General features: G+C 31.8%; 1 protein-coding gene across 1 annotated transcript; it reads right to left on the bottom strand.

The window, feature by feature from the left end:
• Window positions 1–26,012, bottom strand: LOC148604145 (cholecystokinin receptor type A-like). The gene is made up of 3 exons (XM_088550525.1): window positions 25,503–26,012; window positions 980–1,348; window positions 1–690 (listed from the first exon to the last, which is right to left on the bottom strand). The coding sequence occupies exons 1-3, from the start codon at window positions 25,807–25,809 to the stop codon at window positions 170–172; spliced, it is 1,197 nt and encodes a 398-aa protein (XP_088406651.1). The 5' UTR covers window positions 25,810–26,012; the 3' UTR covers window positions 1–169.
• Window positions 26,013–26,625: the final 613 nt, after the last annotated feature.

Here is a 26,625-nt window from a genome sequence, read left to right as displayed (position 1 = left end):
TTACAACAGAACACATAAATTTTAATTTACAATCAGATTTTATATTCATAATACAATTTTTACAATGACAATAGTTTTAGTTTAAGGTCACAAGTTAAAATATTAATAATAAATTCAATAGTACAACGTCAAAGTGATTGTCTAAAAGTTACTATAATTAAAATTGTAACTATTGAGCGTCCTCAGAGTTATGGTGGCTTTCGTAATGGTTTCCATTCGCACGTTCATACGATCCTGTTTTACTAAGTCTAGTGTTCATGAAAGAATGTCCAGTGTATGATAGACTGCTACAGTGATGTCGGTAGATACGATGTCGTCGACAACATCTAAATGCAGCCATAAAACCCTGTCGAAAATTCCGATTCATGAAACAGTATGTAATAGGATTACAACACGTGCTAACGTATGACAAAAGTAGAAACGCTGACGACATTTCGTTTGTGACGTAATATCTAGCAGATTCATAATCAATAGTTATCCAAGTCTGTACTATGAATGACGGAGTCCAGCAAACGAAAAACTCAAATACAACGGCAAATAACATTTTGATTACTCGCTTCTTTGAAGTTCGGCTTCTTTCACCATTGCTTGTGCGCATACCACGAGGAGCATCAAAACGCCCTTTTGTGCTTGAAGTAGGAACAACATCTGGATTGCGGGCTGATCCAAGCATAGGTCCAGAAACTGATTCTGAAATAAAACAAGTGAAATAAGCCAATGTGTTTTTGTTTGTCTTTATGATATTATATCCAGTAATTTTTAGTTTATTGTGATAACTATGCCGTCTCACACTGTTTTGGTAACAAATCTTAAATTTTGCTTTGTTTGCCAAGTATTGTACTTCATGAACTCGTTGAAAAAAATTCTTTATAATTTTTCGATAGAATAAATGTGCTGAATTACTGATATGATTTATTTCTGAGATGAAAATGCAGTTTATTATTTTATTTAATTTTTTTTAGAAAGTAAACGTAAAAACCTTGTTCGCTTTGGGAATCCAATTTCATTCCCATCCAAAGGGTAAACGCGATTAAAGCGTACGCTATCGTCATTATTATAACAGGTGCTACGAGCAAGAATATGACAAGCATTATCTGGTATCCTTTCTCCAATTTGATATCCTCCCAAATCTCACGACAGACATTGTTCCCATAAGATAATGCGATGTAGCGGTTGTGAACAGCTGATGGTATCATGAGAAAAAATGAAAGGATCCAACAGATTGTGATGATCTTGTACGAGTGGGAAATAGTCTGCCATTTCCTGGAATGCAGTGGTCTACAGATGGCAAAGTATCGTTCCAACGATATGGTAACAAGGGTAAAACAGCCAACACAGAAGAACACACCTAAAAAGATACGATAGGGGATAAAACTTTGTAGACATTTCGTGATTTCTTTTCCTTTCTTTATAAAAAGTACGTTTATACATACACACACATTCATTTATGTTTACATATAGTATATTTCATTTACAGTTTTAGACGCCTACCTATACATGCCTCACAAACATTTTACAAAATTTGATTTCAGAAGTATTGCGCTTTCTGGTTGGATAAAAAATTTGTCCATCATCTCATAGATCACATTTCTTAATATGACTTCGATGTTATCAACGTTTTTAATTGAATTTTCTTTGAATTTTGAATAATAAAATCATATTAAAAACATAGACTGTTGTATTGTTTTCATTATATTTTAAATAACACAGGTCATTTAGTGCATACTACATGATAGCGATTTTTTCATAGGTCGGAAAAGAAAATGTAAAGTTATTCCTTATACATTCAAACTCGAAAAGCACGACATTTTCTAGTGAAAAAAAAACAAGGCATGTTTCACATACCGGTGCACATGGTGAATGCTCTGTGTTGGGGTTGCTCATTTACTTTTGTTTCTTTCTACGTGCTAGTTTGGTTATTCCATGTTCTGTGGTGTGTTTGTGTGTGTGTGTGTGGGCTTGAGTGTGGGTGTGGGTGGGTGGGTGGGTGGGTGGTTGTGTGTGTGTGTGTGTGTGTGTGTGTGTGTGTGTGTGTGTGTGTGTGTGTGTGTGTGTGTGTGTGTGTGTGTGTGTGTGTGTGTGTGTGTGTGTGTGTGTGTGTGTGTGTGTGTGTGTGTGGACGTGGGTGTGGGTGTGGGTGTGTGTGTGGGTGTGTGTGGGTGAGTGTTTACAGTCTAGTCATTTTCCTTGAAATATATTCTTTTTATTTCGACTCGAATTTTGATTGCCTCGATTACTCTCACATATCATATACATAATACCCTTCACTTAAAACATGAATAATCTAATAATTAATTATATACTTTTGTTATATTTTTACAATAGCATTTGGTGTTAGCATTGTAGCAAACGTAAGAACCACTTGGTCGATACCACTGCTGGTGGACCTGCGTATTCACCAACCCAGTAGTCAGATTTGTCTGACCCCGAATAATATCATATTTTATCTACACTATTTATGAAATCTTGCAGTATTTCAAATTTTTAAATACGTAAAACACCGAGGCTTCATTCCTTGCAATGCATATGGTAGAACTTTTCGGTGATGGATTTGGCTTCCTCTTTCGTAGTTTTGGTTATGAGTACTTCTTGTATACAACTAATATTTTGATTATGATTTTCCTACATATTTGATTTTAATGCTGCTAATGAGAGTTTACTCCTTGAAACACGTGTACAGCATATCGAAATTTACAACATATAAAACTGGTATTTTTTTGTATTTGAAAAGGAGTTTGCAGTACTAAAACAAAAAGTAGTAAAAAAAAGCGCCATAATGTAATTATGCTCCTAAAATCGGTAGTAAATTGAAAGTAGTTCCTAGAGTACCATGACAAAACAGATGGCAACTTGTGTTCAAAGTTACATCGTTTCTCAATTTGAAGAGATTCTAGCGGAAATATATCCAGGGACAACGACTAGACATAAAAAAAAACAGACAAACAAAGAACATAAAATAACAAAAGTATTTCATAAAAAATGCTGTGAAAGTACTTTCATTCGTGGATACCAATTTTTGTGGATTGTGGAAGAAAAATGTTCGCAGATTCTTGAATTCGTGGTTTTGAAGTGTTCTGTATACATATCAATGGAAATCTCCCTTTCGTTGGGAATCAAATTTTGTGCTATCGTCTAGCCACGAAAACAACAAAAATTGATATCCACAAACAATAGTTCTTTCACAGTAACAAACGTGAATAAGTAAATCGCACTCATGATAACTTGAAAACTTGGAGCATAGACCAGGTGCAACGGTAGGGTAAGCGTCATCTGACTTTTTAAAGTGAAAACTGACGTATTCAACGGGTCATAGTTTTCCTTTCCTCGTTTGTCTACCCCGGACTTCACTTTTTATGAGCACCTCGGCGGGTGTTTCTAGAAAAGCAGAGGACTCTTACCCTACCGGTGCACCTGGTACATGCTCCCAGTTTTTAGTGGAGTCCGAGTTGCTCATTTACTTATGTTACTTTGTATGTATGATTTTAGTTACTTTATGTTCTTTATTGTGAATGTCTGTTTTCCATGTCTGGTCTTTGTCCCTTGATTACATTCTTTTCATTACCGCTACAACCTTGGTTCCCAATTCAAGTCTATGGTAGACGAGAAGAGGAAAGGAAAATTTGTCACGTTGAACAAATCAATTCTCATGGTGCAGACAGATTCACCGTAAAGATCCAAGAGTTCATGATGACGACCATAAAACTTCTGTAATGATGACTTCAATCTTATAGCAATATAACCCTGTTCTTGAAGTCCATCTATAAGAAGTCTAGCGCGATACAAAATGTCAGAGTAGTTACAGCAAGCTCGGGCATAACGTAAGAGTTGTGATATGAAAACTCCATACGCAGGTGCTGAAGGGATATTGCCACAGATGAAAGGAAAGTTGACTATACGGAATGGAAAGTCATCGCGTTTGTCGTATAGTTTAGTTTATAGTTTTCCTTTGCCATCGGTCTATAAGTGTAGGTCAAGATAAGAGGCTGACTTCACAATGTCTTAAGTTCTTTGGTGATGTATTAAATCCCCGAAACTATGATTGTTTAACGATGACACGTCATCTATATAACGGAAACTGAGATTGAAAGATCTAGCTAAACGATGTCGGCAAGTAGGAGAGCACAATGTGTTCTCATTTGAATGCCGACCGTTTGTTAGAAAACGCCTCCATCACACTGCGCAAATATGTTGTCGATCAAAAATTCCAGTATTTTTAAAACATTTTCTTCTGTATATTTAGAAGATGATTTGTAGTTATTTTTCACAAATGAGTAATCTCTACTAAGAAAAAAATATTTGTATGTAGGTTGTATGTGGCGTAACATCGATGTATAATGTTTTTGATTTTCAACTTAGTATAGGGAATATAAGTATAAACATAGGTTTTAATGCTGTTGTATACTGATAATAATCTATAACTGAGGGATTCCAGAAAACCTTTTAAATTTTTCAGGATCGAATTTAATTAAAGTTTGCAATCTTTATATCAGATGACGCATTCTTGTTGAAAATATCTGACATAAATGGTAAATGTACATCACTGGAAAATATTGCATAACTTAAGCCGTTATAACCTTTTACATCTACTTAAGTTTCATCAGCACTAATCATAAGTTTATAAACACCCTTCATTTTGTGTCAACAATAATTTGCCAAAACCGTTTTCTTTAATACATGAAATGTTTATGTAACAAATAATGTAATCAAGGTGATATCATACATATCTGATACGGTTCGATCCAACCTATATATTTGTGCATTTGACATTCAATTTGATTTAATGTCAGTTGTATTGCATTAAAATTTCTATTGAAATAATTAAAACGGATTGTATTTTAAAGACTAAAAGCATGGAAGACATCTTATCTTTGTATAAAATGTCTTTTAATAAAGTATAGATATTATATTTCATTGAATTGAAATGAATGAATTTCTTGGCTCTTAGTTTTGTGATTATTAGGCGTGATCGAATGAGAAATTGTCTTATCTTTCATATAAAATTACACAGGTTAATAATAAATAATAATTATATATTTGGTTTTTCGAATAAAACTTTTATGTAATCATCGAACTTTATAAAACTGCCTATCAAACTTTTTCCCTTCTTATTACTCAGTTATTTTTATAAAAAAAGATGCTGTATTTGGTATCTAGTAATCTACAAATCATTTCATGGCGTCAATTAAATCTGAGCACATGTAACTGAATCGAAGTTATTGCTTGTAGTTATTATGAATGAGATACAAATGGCAATATATATTGAACTTCGGCAAAAAATATCGAAGCGTCAGTAGTGAGATGACAAAAATACGTCATTATAAAAAAATGGCCTAAACGCAAAGGCATAAAACAAAGACGATCTACTTACACAATAAAGCAAATCGAATAAAACAGATTAAACATTGAAATAGTAATCAAGGGAACCAAGGTTATATCTGTAGTCAAAAGAATGCAATCCAGGGACAAAGACGAGACATGGAAAACAGACATACACAACAAAGAACACAAAGTAACTAAAATCATACACACAGAGCAACAAAAACAAATGAGCAACTCGAACTCCACTAAAAACTGATAAAATGAGTTTATGCGAAATTCTTAATATTTATTTTAGTCTCACTATCGTGTACCTCGAATATTGGACATAATTTAAAAAAAAAAAGATTTATATGATTATGTATAGACTAAAAGTCGAAATAAAATGCGTTTCGATTATTCAAAGCCATAATATCGAAGACAAGAACACAGTCATTAAAATGAAAAGAAAAATCAGTATAAAATAGTTTATCTCTCCAGGATAGCAGTGTAATTTACAAATGTGTAAGAGAACCGTAGTGAATCATATGACCTAGCCATGTAGTCAGTTCAGCAGGTAGTCAATCCGGTAATACGTCGATTGTTTTTGCAGATATCTTGTCTGATTTTTTTACATTGAAACTTCTTATTGTTCAATCAAATATTGATGTTGACGGGTAAACTTCTGTAGTGATGGTATTTACAAAGGCTGAAAATACCCTTGATTAAGAAGTTTATTTAATAATATCTGCGCTCTCTACAGACAAGGTCCAAGAATGGTAGATTTAAACGTTTAACAAGTTCTTGCGAAACTTAAATGATAAAAAATATAAATATGGAAGAAAATCTTATAACTTGTTTTCACCATTCATTATCTTCAATGAATATAACGAAGTATAAACAACTAAAGACAACACTCAAAGAAAATAACACTCAATAACCTAAAAGAATTTAGTATATTTTTTTGTAAATTTTCCGAGAACATGGGAGCTGTACATCGATGTTAAAATTTTGAATACTGGAATCTTATCAGGAGATCACATCATATATTACGACTCTATGTTGTTCCAAATTATATCTCGACCGAATACTAGTACCTTTCTCATCATCGTACAAATGTTATATGACATCTATTGACGCGTATATGTCATATTATTGATTTTATACATGCGCCTAAATACTTGGCGCAACAGGTTTATCCGCTAAACGAATATGACAGACTAAAAGGTTTACCGAAATTGACCTGGATTCTCTAGTTAGTTAATCGACACTATAAACCGTATGTCAGTCAAATCTGTATCGAAGTTCAGTAGGCAATAAAAGGCAAAGAAAGTAATTAAATACATGTACAATGAAAGCCTTAATTTAAATCTTGTAACACTTTCGAATCACAGTAATGTGATTTACACTCAATCTGAATTACCGCAATTTGATTTATCATAGAATCCTTTAAAGATAATTGGCTACTAGAATTCATTCTTAAGTCTGCTAGAACCAAGATTGTGTCAATTTCATTTTGTAATGTTCAATTACTAAGAGCAATAGTTATTGTTGACCTTCGCCAGGATGACATATATTGGTTAACCATAGATATTCATATTTTCATATTTATAAATTGATAAAATGATTTTTAATGACAAGCGAAGCTAAACAAAATAAGCTTTCAGAGTTTAAATAATTTAAAAATCTTGAAAAAAAAACTTTGAGCGAGATCACTTGGTTATACCTCGTGCTCCTTCCCGAGAAGTCATATTGGGAACAATCAGATTGACAAACAAAATAGGAGGTTCACATTGGTATCATTTGATAAAGAGTATGTGAAAGTAAAGTGTTATTGAATTGCATTCAGCTATTTCAGAGGAGTTTCGAATAAGAACTGAGGATAGACAAAAGGATGAACAACATGATCAGTATATAACTCATTCAAAACTACTATTCTACTTTATTGTGAGAAAATAACAAACGAGTGTATGTGGGAAAAGTGGTTTTAAGTTAAAAGATTTTCATATTTAAATACTTCAAAATTTGTTTTCAATTAATATTCTGCAGAAAAACAAATTGTGTCAAGTATTTTTTTTGTTATAAAAGATACAAAATATATTTTTAATGGTTGCATTTTAGACTTAGCTCAAGTGAAGTTATTACGAGTATAAATTATGTTTCCATATTATAGTAGTAAAAGCTGTGGTTGTTGTAATAGTTGTATTATCATACTTTCCGATATATTTTATTTTCCATCGTCTTGCCAGTAAACTAAAACATGTAGTGATAAACCATTGCCTTGAATTATACATTTAGTAACTGTTTTCTTGATTTCCAGAAAAATGACATCTCTTTTTTCTGTTTATGCGTTTTTTTAGATTAAGTTTAGTTTGGTAATAAGGTCTATTTATTTTTGTAACTTTAACTCTTATAAAAATGAACAAACATCCATTACAATGACACGAACTCGTATCAAATCCATCATGGATTCTATTTGATAACCAGCTTTTACAACTATGTAGTGCAGGTGAATTTGCAGGTACAAAATTCCGTGATTTCTACAAATTGTTTAGGTGTTTTTATTCTGGTTAAGTTAAACGTCATACTATTATCAAAAAAGGTGTGCCAACGGCATACATATGCATGATATCTTTGAACCGTGTTACTTGAAAGTTCCCGCTGAAAGATATGCATGTTAATCAACAAAAAAGAGCGGATATCTTGTTGGTCAGACTTGTTATATTCATCATCGTACTAATCTTGATCTTATGACAAGATTGTTTTTTTACTATATCAACAACGGCATAGAAATATCAACCGTTTATCATTCTTCTGATAGACAGTATGGAATCATGAAATGATCTGCTATCGGCATCAGAAATATTCTTCTCACCAACGAAGAGAGAATGTACAGAATTATATAGTGTTATCCAGATGACACTCTTTAACTTAAAGTGAAAAAGAAATCTTTCTTAGTTGAATTAAGGAGGTGAGTGACTTTGAACAGAGAAGATACTTATCGTGTTTGATTGATTGTGCAACCGTCTTAAACATCAATTTTTGCGTATGCAGTTTATAATGATTTCATTTAATGGTAAAGCAACATCTCCGCATTTTACCGAATATTTTCGCGAAAATAACTGCCGCCTATCACATCGATTACCAATAAATAAAGGTCAAATAATTGTAATTTTCAACAATTTCAATTTACTATTCCTTTGTTCAATCTTGAAAATTGTTCTATGATTAAAAATAAAAGGAAATCAGCTACATTTACATATGAATAAAGGATTTTTGTGGATTAATAAGCAGCTAAAGAATTAATAATGTTTTCATAGGAATATCAAAACAAAAACAGATGTAGACAAGACGTATTGCTGCAATTAGGTATAAATAAACTTATCGAAGTATTGCTGCAATTAGGTATAAATAAACTTATCGACGTATTGCTGCAAATAGGTATAAATAAACTTATCGAAGTATTGCTGCAATTAGGTATAAATAAACGTATCGAAGTATTGCTGCAATTAGGTATAAATAAACTTATCGAAGTATTGCTGCAATTAGATATAAATAAACTTATCTATAAGAGTTATATTCACTGTATCATTGTTAAATATTTCAATTATGTTTAATAGTTGTAATGTAAATTAGATATGAATTAACTTTATTATGTTTCATCCTAATTCCTATCAATACTTTTATCCTGGTATTAGCGCAGTTTTAGACATTTTAGAAAATGTTTTCACATTTTATGAAATATTTTCACTTAATCCTTTTAGACGTGTTTTAATGGATACTTTTTAGTTAAATATGTGAGCTTATCAGTTGCCTTTGTTTCTTGAATTAGCTTTCAGAAACATTGAGTACTATTTCGAGGAAGGTACTGCTTTTTGCCTTCTGTAAAGGTGTTTGTATTCTGTATCAATCTCAAGAGTTACATCCAAATTAATTCATTTTATTGTTGTATTTTCCACCAATGTCCCAGGTTAGGAGAAAATGTACGCTTACAAACATTTTAACCCTGCCAACATAGTTTGTTTAAATCCTGAACTTTGATTATATCTTCTTTATGCCGTCACGTTCTTTGTGTTATTTCTTTGCACCCTACCGGTGCACCTGGTCCATGCTGCCAGCTTTTTAGTGTAGTCCGAGTTGCTCATTTGCTTTTATTACTTTGTATGTATGATTTTAGTTACTTTATGTTCTTTGTTGTTTATGTCTGTTTCCCATGGCTGGTCTTTGTCCCTGAACTACATTCTTTTGATTAACGCTATAACCTTGGTTCTCTTGATTGCTCTTTGAAACACAAATATATTTGGCGGCATAAAAAAAAGAAATAATCAAAGTCCAGGATTTGAGCAAATGTGTTTCTCATTGGAGCAATGTTTTCTTAAGTTTTCTGTGGGTTTTGTTCAATCTATAACAATCAAATCAAACGTAACATTCAGTGACCATACAATTGTTTTGTAACATTCATTTGAAAAAGAAATAAAATCACTAATGGAACAGACAAATGAGCAACACGATAAATTTCACTATACTTGCAAAATTACTATCCTGAAGTACCCCAAATTAAGCGACATTTTATGCCCGTGTTTGTTCACTTCAAACATCTTTCAGCATCGTTAAATCTGAGGGAACCCCAAAAGTATGACCAATCACATCAGGAAAAGGTGAAAATAAATAAATAGATAGTGGGCCCAGGGAAATTTAAGGCAAAAAATACACATAGGGAACACAGTTTTGTGTAACTTATAATTCACCTGTTTTTCTGTCTGATATATTGTCCTTTCGGTCACAATATCTTTGAGATGCAACTCACATTAAACAACTCAAGGGATTTCGATGGAACTTACAACAAGAAATATAAGGCATTACTACATGTAGTAGATGTTATTTAGAAAGGACAGATATATGTGGCAGCATAAAAGAAGAAATAATCGAGTTCAGGATTTGAACATATGTGTGTCTCATTTAAGCAATGCATTCTTACGTCATTTGGTGGTTTTGTTCAAACTTACTTGAGAGTATAGGCCAGATATGCAGACGTGAATGAAGAGAGATTATTATTTTCAAAATTATTTGAAAGGCATCTTACATTTTGCAGATTGTCATAACTTTGAAAAACGCAAATACAAAGATGTTTACAATTATTCCACCTTTCTCAAACAAAACATAATTTGATTTCTAAGACCGCATTGTGCAACAAAATGCAGTGCTACAGCAAGTGTTTTGTTTTAAACTCGACAGTCCATACCACGTATTCGTATTGGACTATATGGAATATGAACGCATTACTATTCTATTTTCGCAATCAGAAAACGTGTATCAGGATATGTTGTTATATATTTGTTGTGTTTGTAAAGACCGTGGTTGCTATTAAAACTTTAATTTCTCTTATCATGTTGTGGTAAAAAATTATATCCTGTTATCTCCCTTCGTGGCATAATATACATGCAACAATTCCTGATCACTAAAACACAAAATACGTCATTATAAATAAAAACGGTCTAAACGTGTAACACAGACGATCTACATACAATATGTAGCAAACCGAATGAAAAAGATTGAGAGAGGCCGTTGAGAATTCATACTCGGAGTCTCTGATAATTTAAAGAAAGTACAAACAATTAGACAATTGCTAAGAAGTGAATATACTTCCATTGTAATTAATAAACCTTTTCTTTTATATTGTAATTACATGTGTATAACCAACTATCTCATCAATTCAATATTTTCCCCAAACTTCTAGACTTACGAACGTGTATTTCCACCTTTTAACTTAATTGAAACCGACAAACCAGTTCGGTATCTGTATAATTGGAAATGCTGATTAAAAACTGATAAATCAAGCACTCGTTGGCTTCCCCTGTATACTGTTAATGTTAATAAACATCAGTATTTGAATATGGCTAATTTCTTTCATGTATTACGATTAGCAAAATATATATGTTTGTAGAATCTTATTTTGTACCTACGTAGTATAATGCACATATTCGTTTAAAAATTTTAAAAAATGGATTTCGTCTCTTCGTACCTCTAAAGACAATATATGAATATAGATAAAGATAAACATTATCAAACGTGAATTAGATAATCCCTTCTTTAAAGCTCAGAATCTAATTAAACAATACTAAAAGAAACAGAGACAGTACTTTATATGCATATAATCAGGATATTTTGGAAAAAAACGATTCCTTCATTACAGTTTTTTTTTTATTCACAGGATTTAAGATGGTTTAAATTAAAAAAAAAAGTAAGTAGCATGATACATTATCATGACAGGGAGATTGTTCAACCGATTAGGTGTGATCTACTTAAAAGATGTATCAGACGATAAATAATTAATTGAATCAAATGCATCACTAGTGTACATTCAAAGTGCATTATCTCATTACTTATTGTTCATTCCAATATTCAACAAAAGCTTAAATCGTGTCAGGTTTTGCCCAACTTCACTTTTTTATCACATTGCCCTCAATGACTTTTCGTAGTATATTGTAGAGAATTATCAGGAAGGCATACCAGAAAATACTTTACCTGTCCTGAACTGAGACAGAATACCAATCCATCTAATTAATGAACCCATATTTCAACTGTCTTTTTCCAAAAGAAAACGGAAACAAAGAATCTATGTTTTATGCAGTGTGTCATGGTTATTTTTTTTATTGCGAATAATATTTGCTTTTAAACATTACTGTTGCACTTTGTATAAGATGAAAAACATCATATTTTAAAGGGAGACTAAAAGTATATTTGAACCGTCAAAAACAAAAACACGATGTCATGTACTCTATGACAAGTAATCACCCGAATACATATCAAATTCTGTACTACACTAAAGCACTCAAGTAGAGTGCAACATATCCACCATCCACCCAATAAGAAAATAATTATCGCATACTTCAGTGATAATTAAGTTCTTATACCTGTATTGACCTCAGGCTTGCCTCATTGTCAGTGCACCTTCAATGTTTATATATAGTGCCAATAAAAACATACAATAATTATAATGTGATAATTACATATTCGTGTCAGTTCATAATACTTTTATTGATGGACAAAATAATAACTATTCTTCAATAACAAGCCTTTTTTGACAAAGATTTAAACTCATATTAAATGTATAACAATTGTTCTACAATCAATAAACATATAATCAGTAAACATAGCTTTGGGTTCTTCCAAATGACAAAGGATGCTTAAGTCAAATATGGCTGTAGATAGGTAGAAAACTAAGAATTTGTTTTCAAATCTATTTATACCTAGAGACATAATTACATCATTACATTGAAAGGGCATTATTGTTTTATTTGTTTTTTAAACAAATAAAAAAAACACGCTTGTCTTTTCCGTTTCTCCCATTCATCGCACAAAACATGTATGGCATAACTGCACTATTTCAAAAACATCATAGAATATGTTAATAAAACTTATACATTCTTCCTGCCCTTTCTTCCCATGAAAATGTAATGTACAAGGAATAAAAAATTTCGTTCTTCGTGTGGATTAATATGTGATAATAAAAATTTAACGTTAAGCGACATCTTTTTTTTTTTTTTATTCTCTTGTTTGTATCGGTTGAAAAAAACATTTGAAAAATTCTCTTCTTTTTTTATGCCAAAACTAAATTCAGCATCGTAAAAAAGAACATAACGTCGTGGACGTTGCCATCATTGACTTTATGTCTAGAATAAACAAAATGACTAGCTCAGATATCTGTTTTAAAATTATAGAATAATCCTTCTAATATTTATTGACTTCGAATACTTGATTCACATCATAACCAGCTTTTTGTCAATATTCACAAACAGAATGAAAAAGTGCAACTGAAACTTCGTGTCTTTAAGAGACCATAAATAATGTAGTTTGCTTTAAAAAAAACATAAAGAATACATCTAAAACCATATCAACACTTAAAATGTCCATTAAAACACAATTTGTCGAACTCAACCCAAATATGCGTCCTAGTAGACAATCTTAAAGAGTAATCAAGGGAACCAAGGTTATAGCGGTAATCAAAAGAATGCAATCCATGGACAAAGACCAGACATGGAAAACAGACATACACAACAAAGAACATAAAGTAACTAAAATCATACATACGAAGTAACAAAAGCAAATGAGCAAATCGGACTCCACTAAAAACTGAGAGCATGGACCAGGTGCACCGGTAGGGTAAGCGTTCTTTGCTTTCCTAAACACCCGCCGAGTTGCTCATAAAAATGCAAGTCCGGAGTAGACAAACGAGGAAAGGAAAACTATGACCAACATCAAAGCATTTAAAGTGATGAGTAGGACACAAAGTGTCTACATCTAACACAACATTCTGTTGCGCTAAGGTAGACACATTTTGTCTACCAAACGCAAAAAGTGTTGATGTAGACATGTTTTTGTCTAACTTAACCAAATGACTGATACAAAACTTTTTACCGATGTGGTAGACAACATGTATTTTACACAGACAGAAGTGTTGATTGAGACATGTGTGTCTGTATCAGTCAAACAACGACTGTGGATGGCCATATCAATCATTATTTTGTCGAGTAGTGTTACTTATCAAACTCTTTAAATTGTTAAACATTTCATTTTTTTTTCGTATCAAAGCTCTTCCGGTAAGCCTTACTTTATTCTTTACAAATATTTTTATCCATTATTATTCATAAGGAAAAAGAGGTGGCAGAAATCATAAATTTTATGTTATGGGATACTTACTTGGTAGAATAAAAAAATTTCAGTATAGTACACCGTCGTTTTTATATTTAAAAAGGCGTATTCATTTTTTATGATATGCTACAGATACTGTAAAGTCATATTTACCGATATGTGATATTTGTTCTTTCCTTTGCTCATTTACCTTTGTTGCTTTGTACGTTTTATTTTGTATGTTTTATGTTTGTTGTGTATGTCTGTTTTCCATGTCTAATCTTTGTCCCTGGATTACATTCTTTTGATTTCTGCTAGAATCCTTGATTGCTCTTTGTACAATGGATAAAGTTCTTGTTGGCATTTTCAAAAATGGCCAGCCGTTCATTTGTATTATAAAATGGTAACATTTACACATGTCACAGACGAACGATTCATTTACATTTAAGGATGAAAATGTTCCCTTTCACTATATTAAATAGAACTTAATGAAATAGAAAAATCGTCTTTATCAATCAATCTTACATTTCATAGTCGACTCTTTTGTTTGAAATTCCAAATATTAACTCGAAACTAAATCATGTTTTAGGAAACTGTTACAAGTACTTTTCCAAATGAGATTGTCTTCACTATTTAAATAGAGTCTGCGACCATTCTTCAATTTATTTAAATGCTCTCTTACATCCCCGTTGATTCAACGTAAATATATGCATCTAAAGATTGACGTTTTTTGTTTGTTCTTGTTTTGTTTGTTTGTTTGATTGTATTTGTGTTTTTATATTCTGATTTTTTTAAATTAAAAATTACCTGCAATGAAGTAATAACGCAATACTGAACTGGTAGCCAAAGCAAATAATTGTCAGGTCATTTTAATGTGTGGTCAAAATCTCTTATAAAGAGAAAGCTTTTAATTAAAGTGGCTTCATCAATATTTCTATGATAAAAATAGTAAATGATCGATTTTATAGTAAACGACTAGTAATAAAAGTCATATATTGTGTCACGTGTTAACTCACGTATAATATTTTATACGTTCCCAATCTGTGGGGTTGTAACCCCAATTGTTAAAATATCGCCATTCCAGAAAAAAATATTTATGAATAACTATGTTTACTACTGAACGACTGCAATATTTAATCAAGCGTTAACGTTACGGGTTGGTTTGCATGATAGATTAGAATCTGTTTCAGGAATATGGAGAACAGCAAAAAAAAACGTACTCACGAATGACATGCACGACTTTAACCTGCCTTCTCTACTTAATGACACTCCACTCTTTCTGCATTTCAAAAGTTGAACAATGATATAGAAATGCAACTTAATCAACTTGAACATCATACAAAAGCCTATCCTTTCCGCTCACTAAGACGATGTAAAGACATTGTTCGCCATAGAAAGTGACAACAATGTGTTTTCTATAATCTGGATTTGTTCTCCTTTTTTGTAATTGCATTATACGAGCTTATCATTCATTGGAGGACCAATGTCCTTGAAAGACGAGTGTTTTCAATGCAAGGCAAATTAGTACTGCAGTTACATCATACAACTTATATCATTATAAAAAGCAAATACATATTCATTATTTCTATGTTTTATCTTACTGCATGTAAGTTTTATTTTTAACGAATAGCATTTAATGTTCATGATGTGAAAAGGTGGACTGTTTTTTCTGAAAGTTCGTGTGCTACGTATACCTTTTCTTAAATTATATACATGTATTGACTGGGTACACGTGCTTTATAATTCTAACTGTATAAATCACAAATTACCCACTACAACTACAAAAACCAAATATGAAATAGTGCCAAAAAACACTAAGAGACATGTTTAAGAGTGAAGCAAGATTCGAGCAGAAATCGAGATGACATAATCGTAGGACAAAGACATTCACACTCAGCAAAGAACATGAAATAAACAAAAAGAACAAGTACAACGAAACAATATCTAATGAGCTTTTCGGACTCCATGAAAAATAGGAGCATGGACCGGGTGCACCGGAAGAGTAAGCGTCCATCGCTTTTCCTAAAATACCGCCAAACTGGTCAGGTATTCATCAAATGATATAATATGATCGTCCACAAATGATTAATTACAATGCGTCGGTTTTCTTTGTGGTACATATATTTAGAAAGATGCGTGCGACTTAATACGTCACATCGAAAAACTTAATCGTATAAATTCTTTGAAGATACATTGCAATGGCATTAAAGTATCACTTTATTATCTTTTGATACATCGCATCTACCAAAAAGAACTTGAGATAAAGGATACTACAGACACTGTGAAGTCAGCCTCATATCTTGACTTACACTTAGAAATCGATGGTAAAGGAAAACTATTGACCAACCTTTACGACAAACGTGATGACTTTTCAACATCCCTTCGGCTCCTGCGTATGGAGTGTTCATATCACAACTCATACGTTAAGCTAGCGCTTGCCGAAACTACGCAGACTTTTTGTATCGCGCTAGAACTCTAACAAATAGGCTTCTGGAACAGGGTTATGTTGCTACAAGATTGAAGTCATCACTACAGAAGTTTTATGGTCGTCATCATGAACTCGTGGATCGTTATGGTGTATCCATCAGCACCATGAAAACTGATTTATTCAACGGGTCATAGTTTTCCTTTCCTCGTTTGTCTACCCTGGACTTGACTTTTTATGAGCACCTCGGCGGGTGTTTCTAGAAAAGCAGAGGACGCTTACCCTACCGGTGCACCTGGTCCTTGCTCCCAGTTTTTAGTTGAGTCCCAGTTGCTCATTTACTTTTGTTACTTTGTATGTATAATTTTAATTACTTTATGTTCTTTGTTGTGTATGTCTGTTTTCCATGTCTGGTCTTTGTCCTTGGATTACATTCTTTTGATTACCGCTATAACCTTGGTTCCCTTGATTAATCTTTCATCAACAATTAGGAGAATTTTACAGACAAAAGATCAAGTGGCAAGGTTTACATGCACTGATAGCACGTTTGTTTTATTGCTGTTATTTTTAGATCCAAGGCGGAACCAACCTGCATGATAAAATACAGTGTATCGTACTGTGGGTTTAGATTTTCTTACCTCTTTTTGTATTTTATTGTGCACATGTATGACATTTTCTTGGTAAATCTAATTATCTTATGTCTTCTTCTAAGCATTTTATTTTTATCTCGAATACCACATAAAAACGTTTTATGTTATTTTTGAATTGAAATTTGGTTTTGTAGGGGTTACGCAGCTTGCACAGAAATTATTTGAACAAGGGTATTTTGTAAAAACACTTTTAGCATGACACTTTTAGCATGACTCTTAGCATGACATCAAAAGTTCAACCGTCGTCACCATGACATACTTCAAAGTAATATTATGCAGATATGTCGCAAAGTTCATACTCTCTACCGGATATGACCTTAATCCCGCAGCATGACAAACAAGGTCCTATTTACAATTCCGTATCTAACGTCAGCTTGGATATTTGGTTGGATTCAAATTAATCATCTTAGAGCGTATTTATATATTTCATATCTGTAATAATACATTTTTATTGACATCCCGGTATTTCCATTTTTTCATTGATAAAAGTAAAGACTTAGGAAAACAACCACTTCCTACGTATACGAGTTACTGTTCTATCCACACCTTTTTTAAATGTTAATTTTAATAATAATTGAGTGGAAACAGGGTCTAGATAATCATATGTATGTAGCCATATACTGTTACAGTAAACCGACAATGGGTTTTGAACTTTTCCATTGCCACATTTTGGTTTTATGCTTCATAGTAATTTTGTTTTCATGATGCGTTTTGATCTTATTATATTTATGAAGTTTTGTACATGGGAGGGAATAAATCGGGAAAATAGCTGTTTCGCTTGGGAGTAAATGAACCCTCTTGCGGCATTATCCGGTAAGGTCAACTAATAAGCCAGCAGTTTCATGATTCTCCATGCCAATGTGCTTTACTTTATTTAAAATACCAATAACATAAATAGTGACATGTCGGTATGCTGTACACAGGTTGCAAGTAATAACCCCTCATCGGCAACTCAATTAAGTTAATTGTAAAGACATGTAAATCGCACCTTGCATTATTAGCTTGTACTTAACCTTTTGAGATCATCAAAGTTGAATAAGAGAATGATATATGTATGTTTCAGTAAGAGCTAAATGGGTTATAGTTAACAAAGAAAACCACTACTTACAGGTCTAACCAATAACATTATTTTCTAAAAATAATGATGCTATATTTTATATCATAGAGGCATCAATCATCTAAAATATTCATTTGTATAATCTAATCAAAAGGTTTATAACATGTTGCCCTCTGTTAGGATGTTATTGGTCACTTCAATAGACTTATACTCTGATGTGTATTTAAAAAAAGCATTTGGCAGATATTAATTTCTTAAAATCAAACAGAAAACATTTTTTTTCCAATGCAACAACTGGTGTACTGTATTTGGGGTTAGTATTACGCTTTATTTATTGTTTGTATCTACCTTGTTACGTGGTAGTCTCTTCTCACTGTGTTAGGTATAATTTTTGATTATTGTTCAACAGACTCAGCTGCTGCAGTATAAAGTATGCTCCACTCAATAGTTATTTGAGGGTTAGGTCTTCGCTTGTTGTCGAATATGCTTAACAAGGGATTGAAAATGTTAAATGTGATTTCGAAAAAAAAACACTTAAAATAATATAAGGTAATAATATATAAAATACGTTTAAAATTACTGTATCAGCGACTGTTTTGAAACATGGTATTTGTTAATTATTTAATTTAACTTTAATCAGTTTTTGATTGGTTGGTTCTCTTTGGGCAAACCCGATTATTTTGTATAACATGACTTCTATAAGGTGACGTCAGTAATCGCGACTGGTCCGATACAAAACAATAAGTAACGTTCTGAATACGAACTCATTGTTAATATTTCGACTGGAATAGATTTAAAGTTTAAAAAAAAGAATTTTCTGTGAAGTACGAACGTGTCTGAGTTGCCTATTATATTTTTGATTTTCTGTGTATTTATTTCATTTACTTCACTTGCTTTTGTAATTTCCTGTTTCCGTAGTACTTGAATTAAATTCTCTATTACACATTCGATTGGGATCAATAGGTTTTTTTTTCAGTTTATTTTCCTTGGTTTCTTTCCCTCTACATATACAATATAAACCCTTAAAAACATAAATAAAAACGTGTATTTGGATAAAGGGCCATATAGGCGTGTATTGCTTCGGTAATACCAGCTTTGCTTTAAGTGCATTAATCATATTATCTAAAAATTGACAAGCTTTTTACTCAAGGTATGAACTATTCATTTGTTAAAAAAAGCATCTGAGTTTTTTAACTTTATAAATGTTACTACATGTACCTTAGCATACTTCGTAGATGGTAAGAAGGTAGTCAATCATATCTTTGTACATTTATATATTCTGCCTTTTATTATTTACAAACTGTTGCATTCAGACTTAAGGTAGAGTTAACAGATAAATGTCATGAGATTCTCGCCAAAAAATCTGTTGGTAATTTTTAATTACCGGAGCAAACACAACTTTTGTTCCAGAATATATGAATTATCATATCATGCTTCTGACAATAACGCAGATGCAAAAATCATCGTCTTATATTTACAGTTGCAGCAATTCAATGTTTTTGGAGTTATAATTCATATTTGATATTGAACTAGTGCACTGTCTTGTATTTCCTTCATTTTTTATCACTAAGAAATTCCAGACTTATTTAAGTGCAGGTTTGCCTAATTTTGCCTAGGTGATTCCAGAAGGGATAAAATTGATTAAGGTGGTTGGAAAAGTGAAGACAAAATTGACTAGTCATAAAAGGATCTCAAGTTTGAAATATCGCGTGAAGTATTTTTTTCAAAGGAATTTTGAATTAGTGTCTTTACTATAGAAGATTCCGGTTTATACTACATATGCCTGATTCCTAGGTGAACATGTACCTGAACTTATTATATTATATTTCAATAGATATTATTTTTCTGATGATTCTATCAAACTGACTTGATGTTTATCCTTTGCTATTTGCGTGTAAGGTATTATTCTACCATATTTGTGAAGCTCATTGTTTGACAATTGATAGCCACAATAAGTTCAATTTTTTGTCATACATTTTCCATTATTGATTGTGAAAGCAAAATTAATGTCCAAAGGATAGGACATATATATGTCATACATGTAACTACATGAAAAATTGTATATAAAACAATGTATATTTAATGGCATTATTTTATTTATGTTTTTAAACAGACTTAAATATTTAAATGTAATACTTTTTTTACAATATTGAGCATTTTGAAGTACTTGTAGTTATCTTGCAATTTGGTGGATGAGACAGAACTGCGAACAGAGAAATAGTTAATCGTCTTCCATAATGATTAATGATTCAATATGTCGATCAAACAAATTCATTTAATCTTTTCAAGTGAATTTTCACCTCATCGGCTTATTTCCTGTAACGTTTCATGATCAGGCTAATGTACAATATCTTGAAGAACAATGCGCGTTTCAAACTTTTTGTATCGCCGATAAATGTAACAAGGTAAATTTTCAACTACCTGCCATGTCTGGTCCAACTTTTTTTTCGACTGTCCTTTTTGTACATGTACAGTCAGTTGATATATTGTAAAGACATGCACATATATATGTTCATGTTGAATTAACAATTCGTTCAATGAATATTTCGGTTCAATACGTTTATTTTTGTTCCCCTTGAGAAATTTGAATGAGACACATTTCAGTTGGAAATAAAGGTAGTTTCATGATATAATTGGTATCGTAACGTTGAATATGTAGTAGCAACTATATTTCTTAGGAATTGTAAGCACGAACTATAACAAAATTAGGCAGGGGGTTATTATTAGAGAACAATTGCCGAAACCAATTAAATACATCAGGTAAATGACACTTCCTTATTAGAAACAAAACTGTGGGAAAGGTCTAAAGAAGAATACTGAATTTTGACTGGTAATATAGGAAATCATCATAAGAAGTGATGAAGTGTAAAAATTGGCAGTGCATTTCAATAAAAATGATTGGAAATTTGTTTAGCAAATCAAAATGTAATATGGTTATTATTATGCTGAATTAGATGCATTCACTACAATTATTTAGCAAAAGTTTTTCTCATGAAAAATCATTCAATACACTTACAAAATCTGTATTGTTTTTACATTAATCTGTACTTAATGAAAAACCTAATGATTGGATGTTTTTTTATATTATCTATTAATCACTGTAACTTTACTTTGATTTTACTAAGAGACATTGTTACCTTTAACGAATATTATGACATTTGAAAATAGATTTTTAGCCACTCTAGATAGGGAAAGACAGGTGATAAAAAAAACCATGTGTGTTTCATTTAAAAAGACGATAAATGATAGAATAAGTTATTAAAAGTTAATGCGTCATATTGAATGTAATAATTCAATGCTTTGATCGATGTGAATAGTTCGAGTGGAAACAAAATCGTATCTGACGAAGAAATTTTCATCGGTTTACCCGTTACTTGCTTTATGAAACAACTGACAAGTGTATTAAAGCTGCATGTGTATATATATATAATACATAATATAATAAAAGTCCAGCGCCCTAGTCTTTGTGCAGGCGGTACCAGTTCGAGTCCCACGGTGGAAACGACAAAAAATTTGCATCGCAAATTTGACAGTTCTAACATCGTTGGTAATTTTTCAGACCTTTATATATATATATATATATATATATATATATATAACAATATATATATACAACAGTTCTTTCATGCCAGTTTTTGTAATTGTGCATTAATCTTTCGACTTTAAGATTCTTCTAAATAATTAAAATATCAATTTCTCATAATCAATGTCACATTCTTGTTTGTAAGAAAAAAACCAGAACAGGTAAAGATTGAACTTATTTGTAAATGTATTGTTATCCAAGTAATCGCTAATTGCCGTGAGATCAGCGCCAGACTCGCGCTATTCAAGATAATTCTATAGAATTTAACGTAGATCCCTTGTTGTGCATTCTCATGACCAGTGCTCCATAATAAATTTTTGTATTCATATTGTTCCTTAATTAAATCGTAATAGTCTTCATATGTTTCCTTTTATCATGTTCCAATGTAAACGTTCAATAAGGAAAATGATTGAGAGCGTGCATATGGCTCTGAGGCAGACATATGTACCATATATATATATAACAAAAAATTAATTTGGGTCTATTTCCGAAAACTTCAAATGTGTATGATTCAACTCAGTAATGCATAGCTTATTTAACAGCAAAATGAAAATTGTAAATGACATTTACATCTTTTGTCTAATGTTACCTTGGCAAACTTTATAAATTATCTAATGTTACCCTTTTCAAGGTTTATTGTCATCATAGAGTATTATTTAAGTGATGCTCTGATTTTAGAATTTTCAGTGACGACGTATCATTCTCTCGGAATCTTCCTTCTCATTTAGATTGATAGTGCTATTGTCTACTTTAACTTAATGAAATGTAAGCGGTAAAAATCATCATCATCACAAATTTGCAAAAGCATTACGAAAATCAAATATCGAGGACTTGTCAGGTGATGTGAAGCTGTACATATTGTTTTTGGTTCAAATGTTTCTAGTATTAAATAGAAGATCTTTGAAAAACTTAGTTTGAATAAGTTTCGTAGTAGTAAACAAAATACTTCTATGTTTCTGCTTTGATGAGAAAACACATTTGTATACAGGTGGATGTTGTTTTTCTATAAAATAGCATAAAATAACTTATGCGTTTCTTTAAATTTCTACTATTTATTGTTTCATTTTGTCATTTTTCGGAAATCATAATGTTAGATGTTTTTTTCGTATTGAGACCACAGAATAGGCATTTTTTTACAAAACAACATTATCATAATTTACATATCATTAATGAACTTTTTAACAACACCTCTTCTGATATGGACTGACTTTTGTAAACGTCATTTTATTGGATCAAACAAAGTTCATGTTAACGGTTGTAATTCCTATATTTCCGATGGAAAATGATACACAAAACGTATTAACTTCAATTAAATATATATTATTCGATAACATCTATAAATATTAATAATAATCTTCCTCACCATAATTCGCAAGAAAGAACATCCTCAAAATTAATTGACTACAGCTGTATTTTTGAGAGTCAATCGTCATGTTCTTAAGTCCTTTTTTTAATGCACTGGTAATATGATTCATACTGCAACCATTCTATTTGAGTTGACAAAATGCTTTGACCGTGTACAAATGATACCAGGTCACTGACTGAAGATAACTTTCTGTTGTGACGTCACAAAAGTTACATACATTGTATTTTTATGTCACAAAAAACTTTAATATACGAAAAAGGTGCACATTCCCCTGGTTTCTTATCCCCATCCGTATATAATTTTCAGTTCAAGTCAGTGCACTATTATTGGCTAAAAGATGAGAGTTTGCACGGCATGTTTTCAGAGTGTGTCTTGTTGGCAGCATTTATCGTTAGACGCTGACAAGTTAACGTTATTGCAATATGCTCAGTGCTCTGAAGTAATTAAACGTCTTTCTTCTTCTATTTATATATAATGCTTAAGATGATACACTAACCATTATTTGACCCGACACCTAGCATTAGTGGACATATGCAAACATATCTTAACTGTTTTAAGTATGAATTACCCTACGATATGTTTTGCGCAGTGTGAATATATAAATTTAAAAGAAACTTGCTATCACTGAATAAACATGATATCGAACAAAAGACACAATAATTCTAATAACCACAATGTAAAATTGAAGATCTAGCATCTTTCACATCATTAAATAACAAAATCAAGTAACACATAAATGAAATTCATCAATTCAAGAACCACAAAAAAATCTGCCAAAGCAATTAAAATACGAGTTCTAGTTATTTTGATAAAACTAGTCCTGTCATATCAGAAAATGACTTAAAGAAAAATTTGAAAATTTACCCAATTCTATTTATACTAAAAATTTCTTTCTTTCATCTCCAATTTAATCAGTTCGCAAATGAGGAAAGTAAGTTCAATTAAGACTTTATTCAAGTAAGATTGCATGAAAACGTAGATTGATAAAACTAATTGACAGAAATAACTGACATTTTCAACACTTGCTTGACTGATTCAGGCTATGCAACAGTTGGAGTCTTGGTATTAAAACTAAACGTCAAATGTGTTTATGCAGAGGGAATAGTTCTCATGATAACTTCCATTAAGAATTGTGCAATTGCTCTTTTCCTGCATGATTACATTATTTGAAATATAATTGTTTCATTTGTTCTCGATATCAGATTTTCTAAAGAGTGGGTTTAGGATTCGATTTCGTTAATTTTGTTGTAGTGATGTTCCGAAGACATATTTTTACATTTTGCATTTATACACAACAAATTCGATATGATATGCAAGTTACTATAAGAGGTAAACAATAGTACATGTATTTTGAATATTATACCAACAAGTGATTATAATGTTAGATATCTTTGTAAACATAATCGGATAATTCTACTTTATGTCAAGATTCTCGTATGATAAATATTCCACTAAGAATTGCCTTATTTGAAAAAAAATGCGACATGCAACTATAGTCCTAGGCCCAATTAGTACTTCTACTTAATAACTTTATAAATTCTTTCTTAGAATTTTCGGGAAAAGTGTTGAATTAAATTTGTATAAGTACGATTTTAACTTGCTAAGAAACCCTGCATTCTAAAGTTGTTCAGTTGTGGAAATTTCATATTTTGATTGTTAGACCAGATTAACATGCACAACTATGCTGGCTCATTTGGAATTTAAAACCCTAGTTTTAGGGATTACATCCATCGCATCTAACCCAAAAAACTTGGGATAAAGGACACTACAGACACTTTGAAGTCGGCCTTATATCTTGACCTTCACTTGGAGATCGATGGAAAAGGAAAACACATGACCAAACTATACAATAAATGAGATGACTTCTTATTTTCTATTGTCAACTATCCTTTGGAGTCGTCATATAAAATTCATAAGTGAAGACACAACTTGGAGAAACAATGTGGGCTTTTTATACTATGCTAGTCTATAAGTCTTTTGGAACAGGGTTATGTAAGTACAAAACTAAAGGCACCATTACAAAACTTTTATAGTCGTTTTCATGAACTCCTGGATCGTATTAGTGTATCCATCCGCACCATGAAAACCGAATTGTTCACGATGTCATACTTTCCTTTCCTCTTTCGTCCACACAGGAGATGACATTCTTATAATAAGGACAGATGCACATTTTTATGAGCAACTCGGCAGGCGTTTCTAGAAAAGCAGAGGACGCTTCCCTTTCCTGTGCACTTAGTGCATGCTCTCAGTTTTTGATGCGTGTTTTTTTTTAATTATTACTATTGCATGTTCTTTGTAGTGTGTTTAGTCTTTATTCTTGGTATATATTCTTTTCATTTTTTTCTCAGATCTTATTTCCAATGTTTTTTTTTTAAGTTGCTCACATTGATAAATGTATAATCATTTAAACACTATTCAAATTTGAATTTTTCCAGAAGTCAATGAAGTAACTGATTGTTAGATAAATCATAATAGTTAGCTTCAACAAATCTTACCTTGTAAGTAACGCACTGAAAGGCACACGAACTTTCCAAAAATGAAGTTTTCCAGTATCTGAGGTATCGTGTTGAATGGCATGCACAATATTGCAATAAATAAGTCACTGATCGCCAAATTGAGAAGAAACACATTAGTTACGGTTCGCAGTCGTTTGTTCTGTACTAATGTTACTATTACAAGAATGTTTCCCACAACTGATAAAACAAATATTAGACAGTAAAATGGTATCAAGACCGTCCATTCTAAATTCAGGTCCGGTATACGGTATGATTGAATACTTGTATTTGTCGTTGAATTATTCATGATTCTTGAAATTCCTTATAAAAAGTACGATTTGAATTGCATCTTTTATTTCAATGCCTCATACTACTGTACGTACATCAAAGAAGTCCTATGATATATTAATATTTCACTAAGCCTTATACGACAAAAACATTTGGTTGAAATACACACAGTTTATTATCTCCAGAAAGTCGTCCAATTCTCCTGACAGCCTACGAAGAAATATAATTACTGGATAAACATGGTAATAAAATAAATACGGAATCATCATTAGCCAATCAGCGGTTAGACCAATAGTACTCCAGATCAATCACCACAGTGAAATTATACCAATCACTGCAACACCTTTTTAAACGTTAGATATAGCAATCAAGTCGCAAATATAATTGATATGGTCTAAGTATAATACATTTAAACCTGTTTCTCGAGGGAGACAAAATCAGCAGATTACCTTTGATTAATAACAGCCACTTTTGTCTTTAGAACTGTTTACGTAAAATATGAACGTGCTTGCCAATAAATCAACCCTATACGTCCAGTTGATAAAACGGTTTATAGATATATAGCATTGGTCACTTTAATTTCTTTTCATTCGTGTCAACTATTGAGATCTTATTAAGTAATCGCCCACCTTGCCAGCTGGAGCCATATATACGTATCATTATCCTTCCTGGCGTTAATCCCGCATGTAAATTAGATAGTGACATTGTTTTTAACCATCTAGAACATTTATTGATGTCAAGGCTAGTATAATAAATAGTATTATCATGTGCAATCTTGACCAACACATCTGATATATATACTATTGGGAATTTTTGTTCATGCTAACCAGATGTT

Source organism: Perna viridis, chromosome 10, assembly GCF_037379345.1.
Source record: "Perna viridis isolate PV_CMFRI_1.1 ecotype Kerala chromosome 10, ASM3737934v1, whole genome shotgun sequence".
NCBI classification, from domain to species: Eukaryota; Metazoa; Mollusca; class Bivalvia; order Mytilida; family Mytilidae; genus Perna; species Perna viridis.
Note: the sequence above shows the minus strand (reverse complement) of the source record. Positions and strands in the feature narration are given on the sequence as shown.

Coding starts and splice junctions, on each gene's coding strand:
- LOC148604145 (XM_088550525.1), bottom strand. CDS start 25,809: ATGAATAATTCAACGACAAATACAAGTATTCAATCATACCGTATACCG. Junction 1,349..25,502: donor TTCAGTGCGTTACTTACAAG/GTAAGATTTGTT, acceptor GTATCTTTTTAG/GTGTGTTCTTCTGTGTTGGC. Junction 691..979: donor GGATTCCCAAAGCGAACAAG/GTTTTTACGTTT, acceptor GTTTTATTTCAG/AATCAGTTTCTGGACCTATG.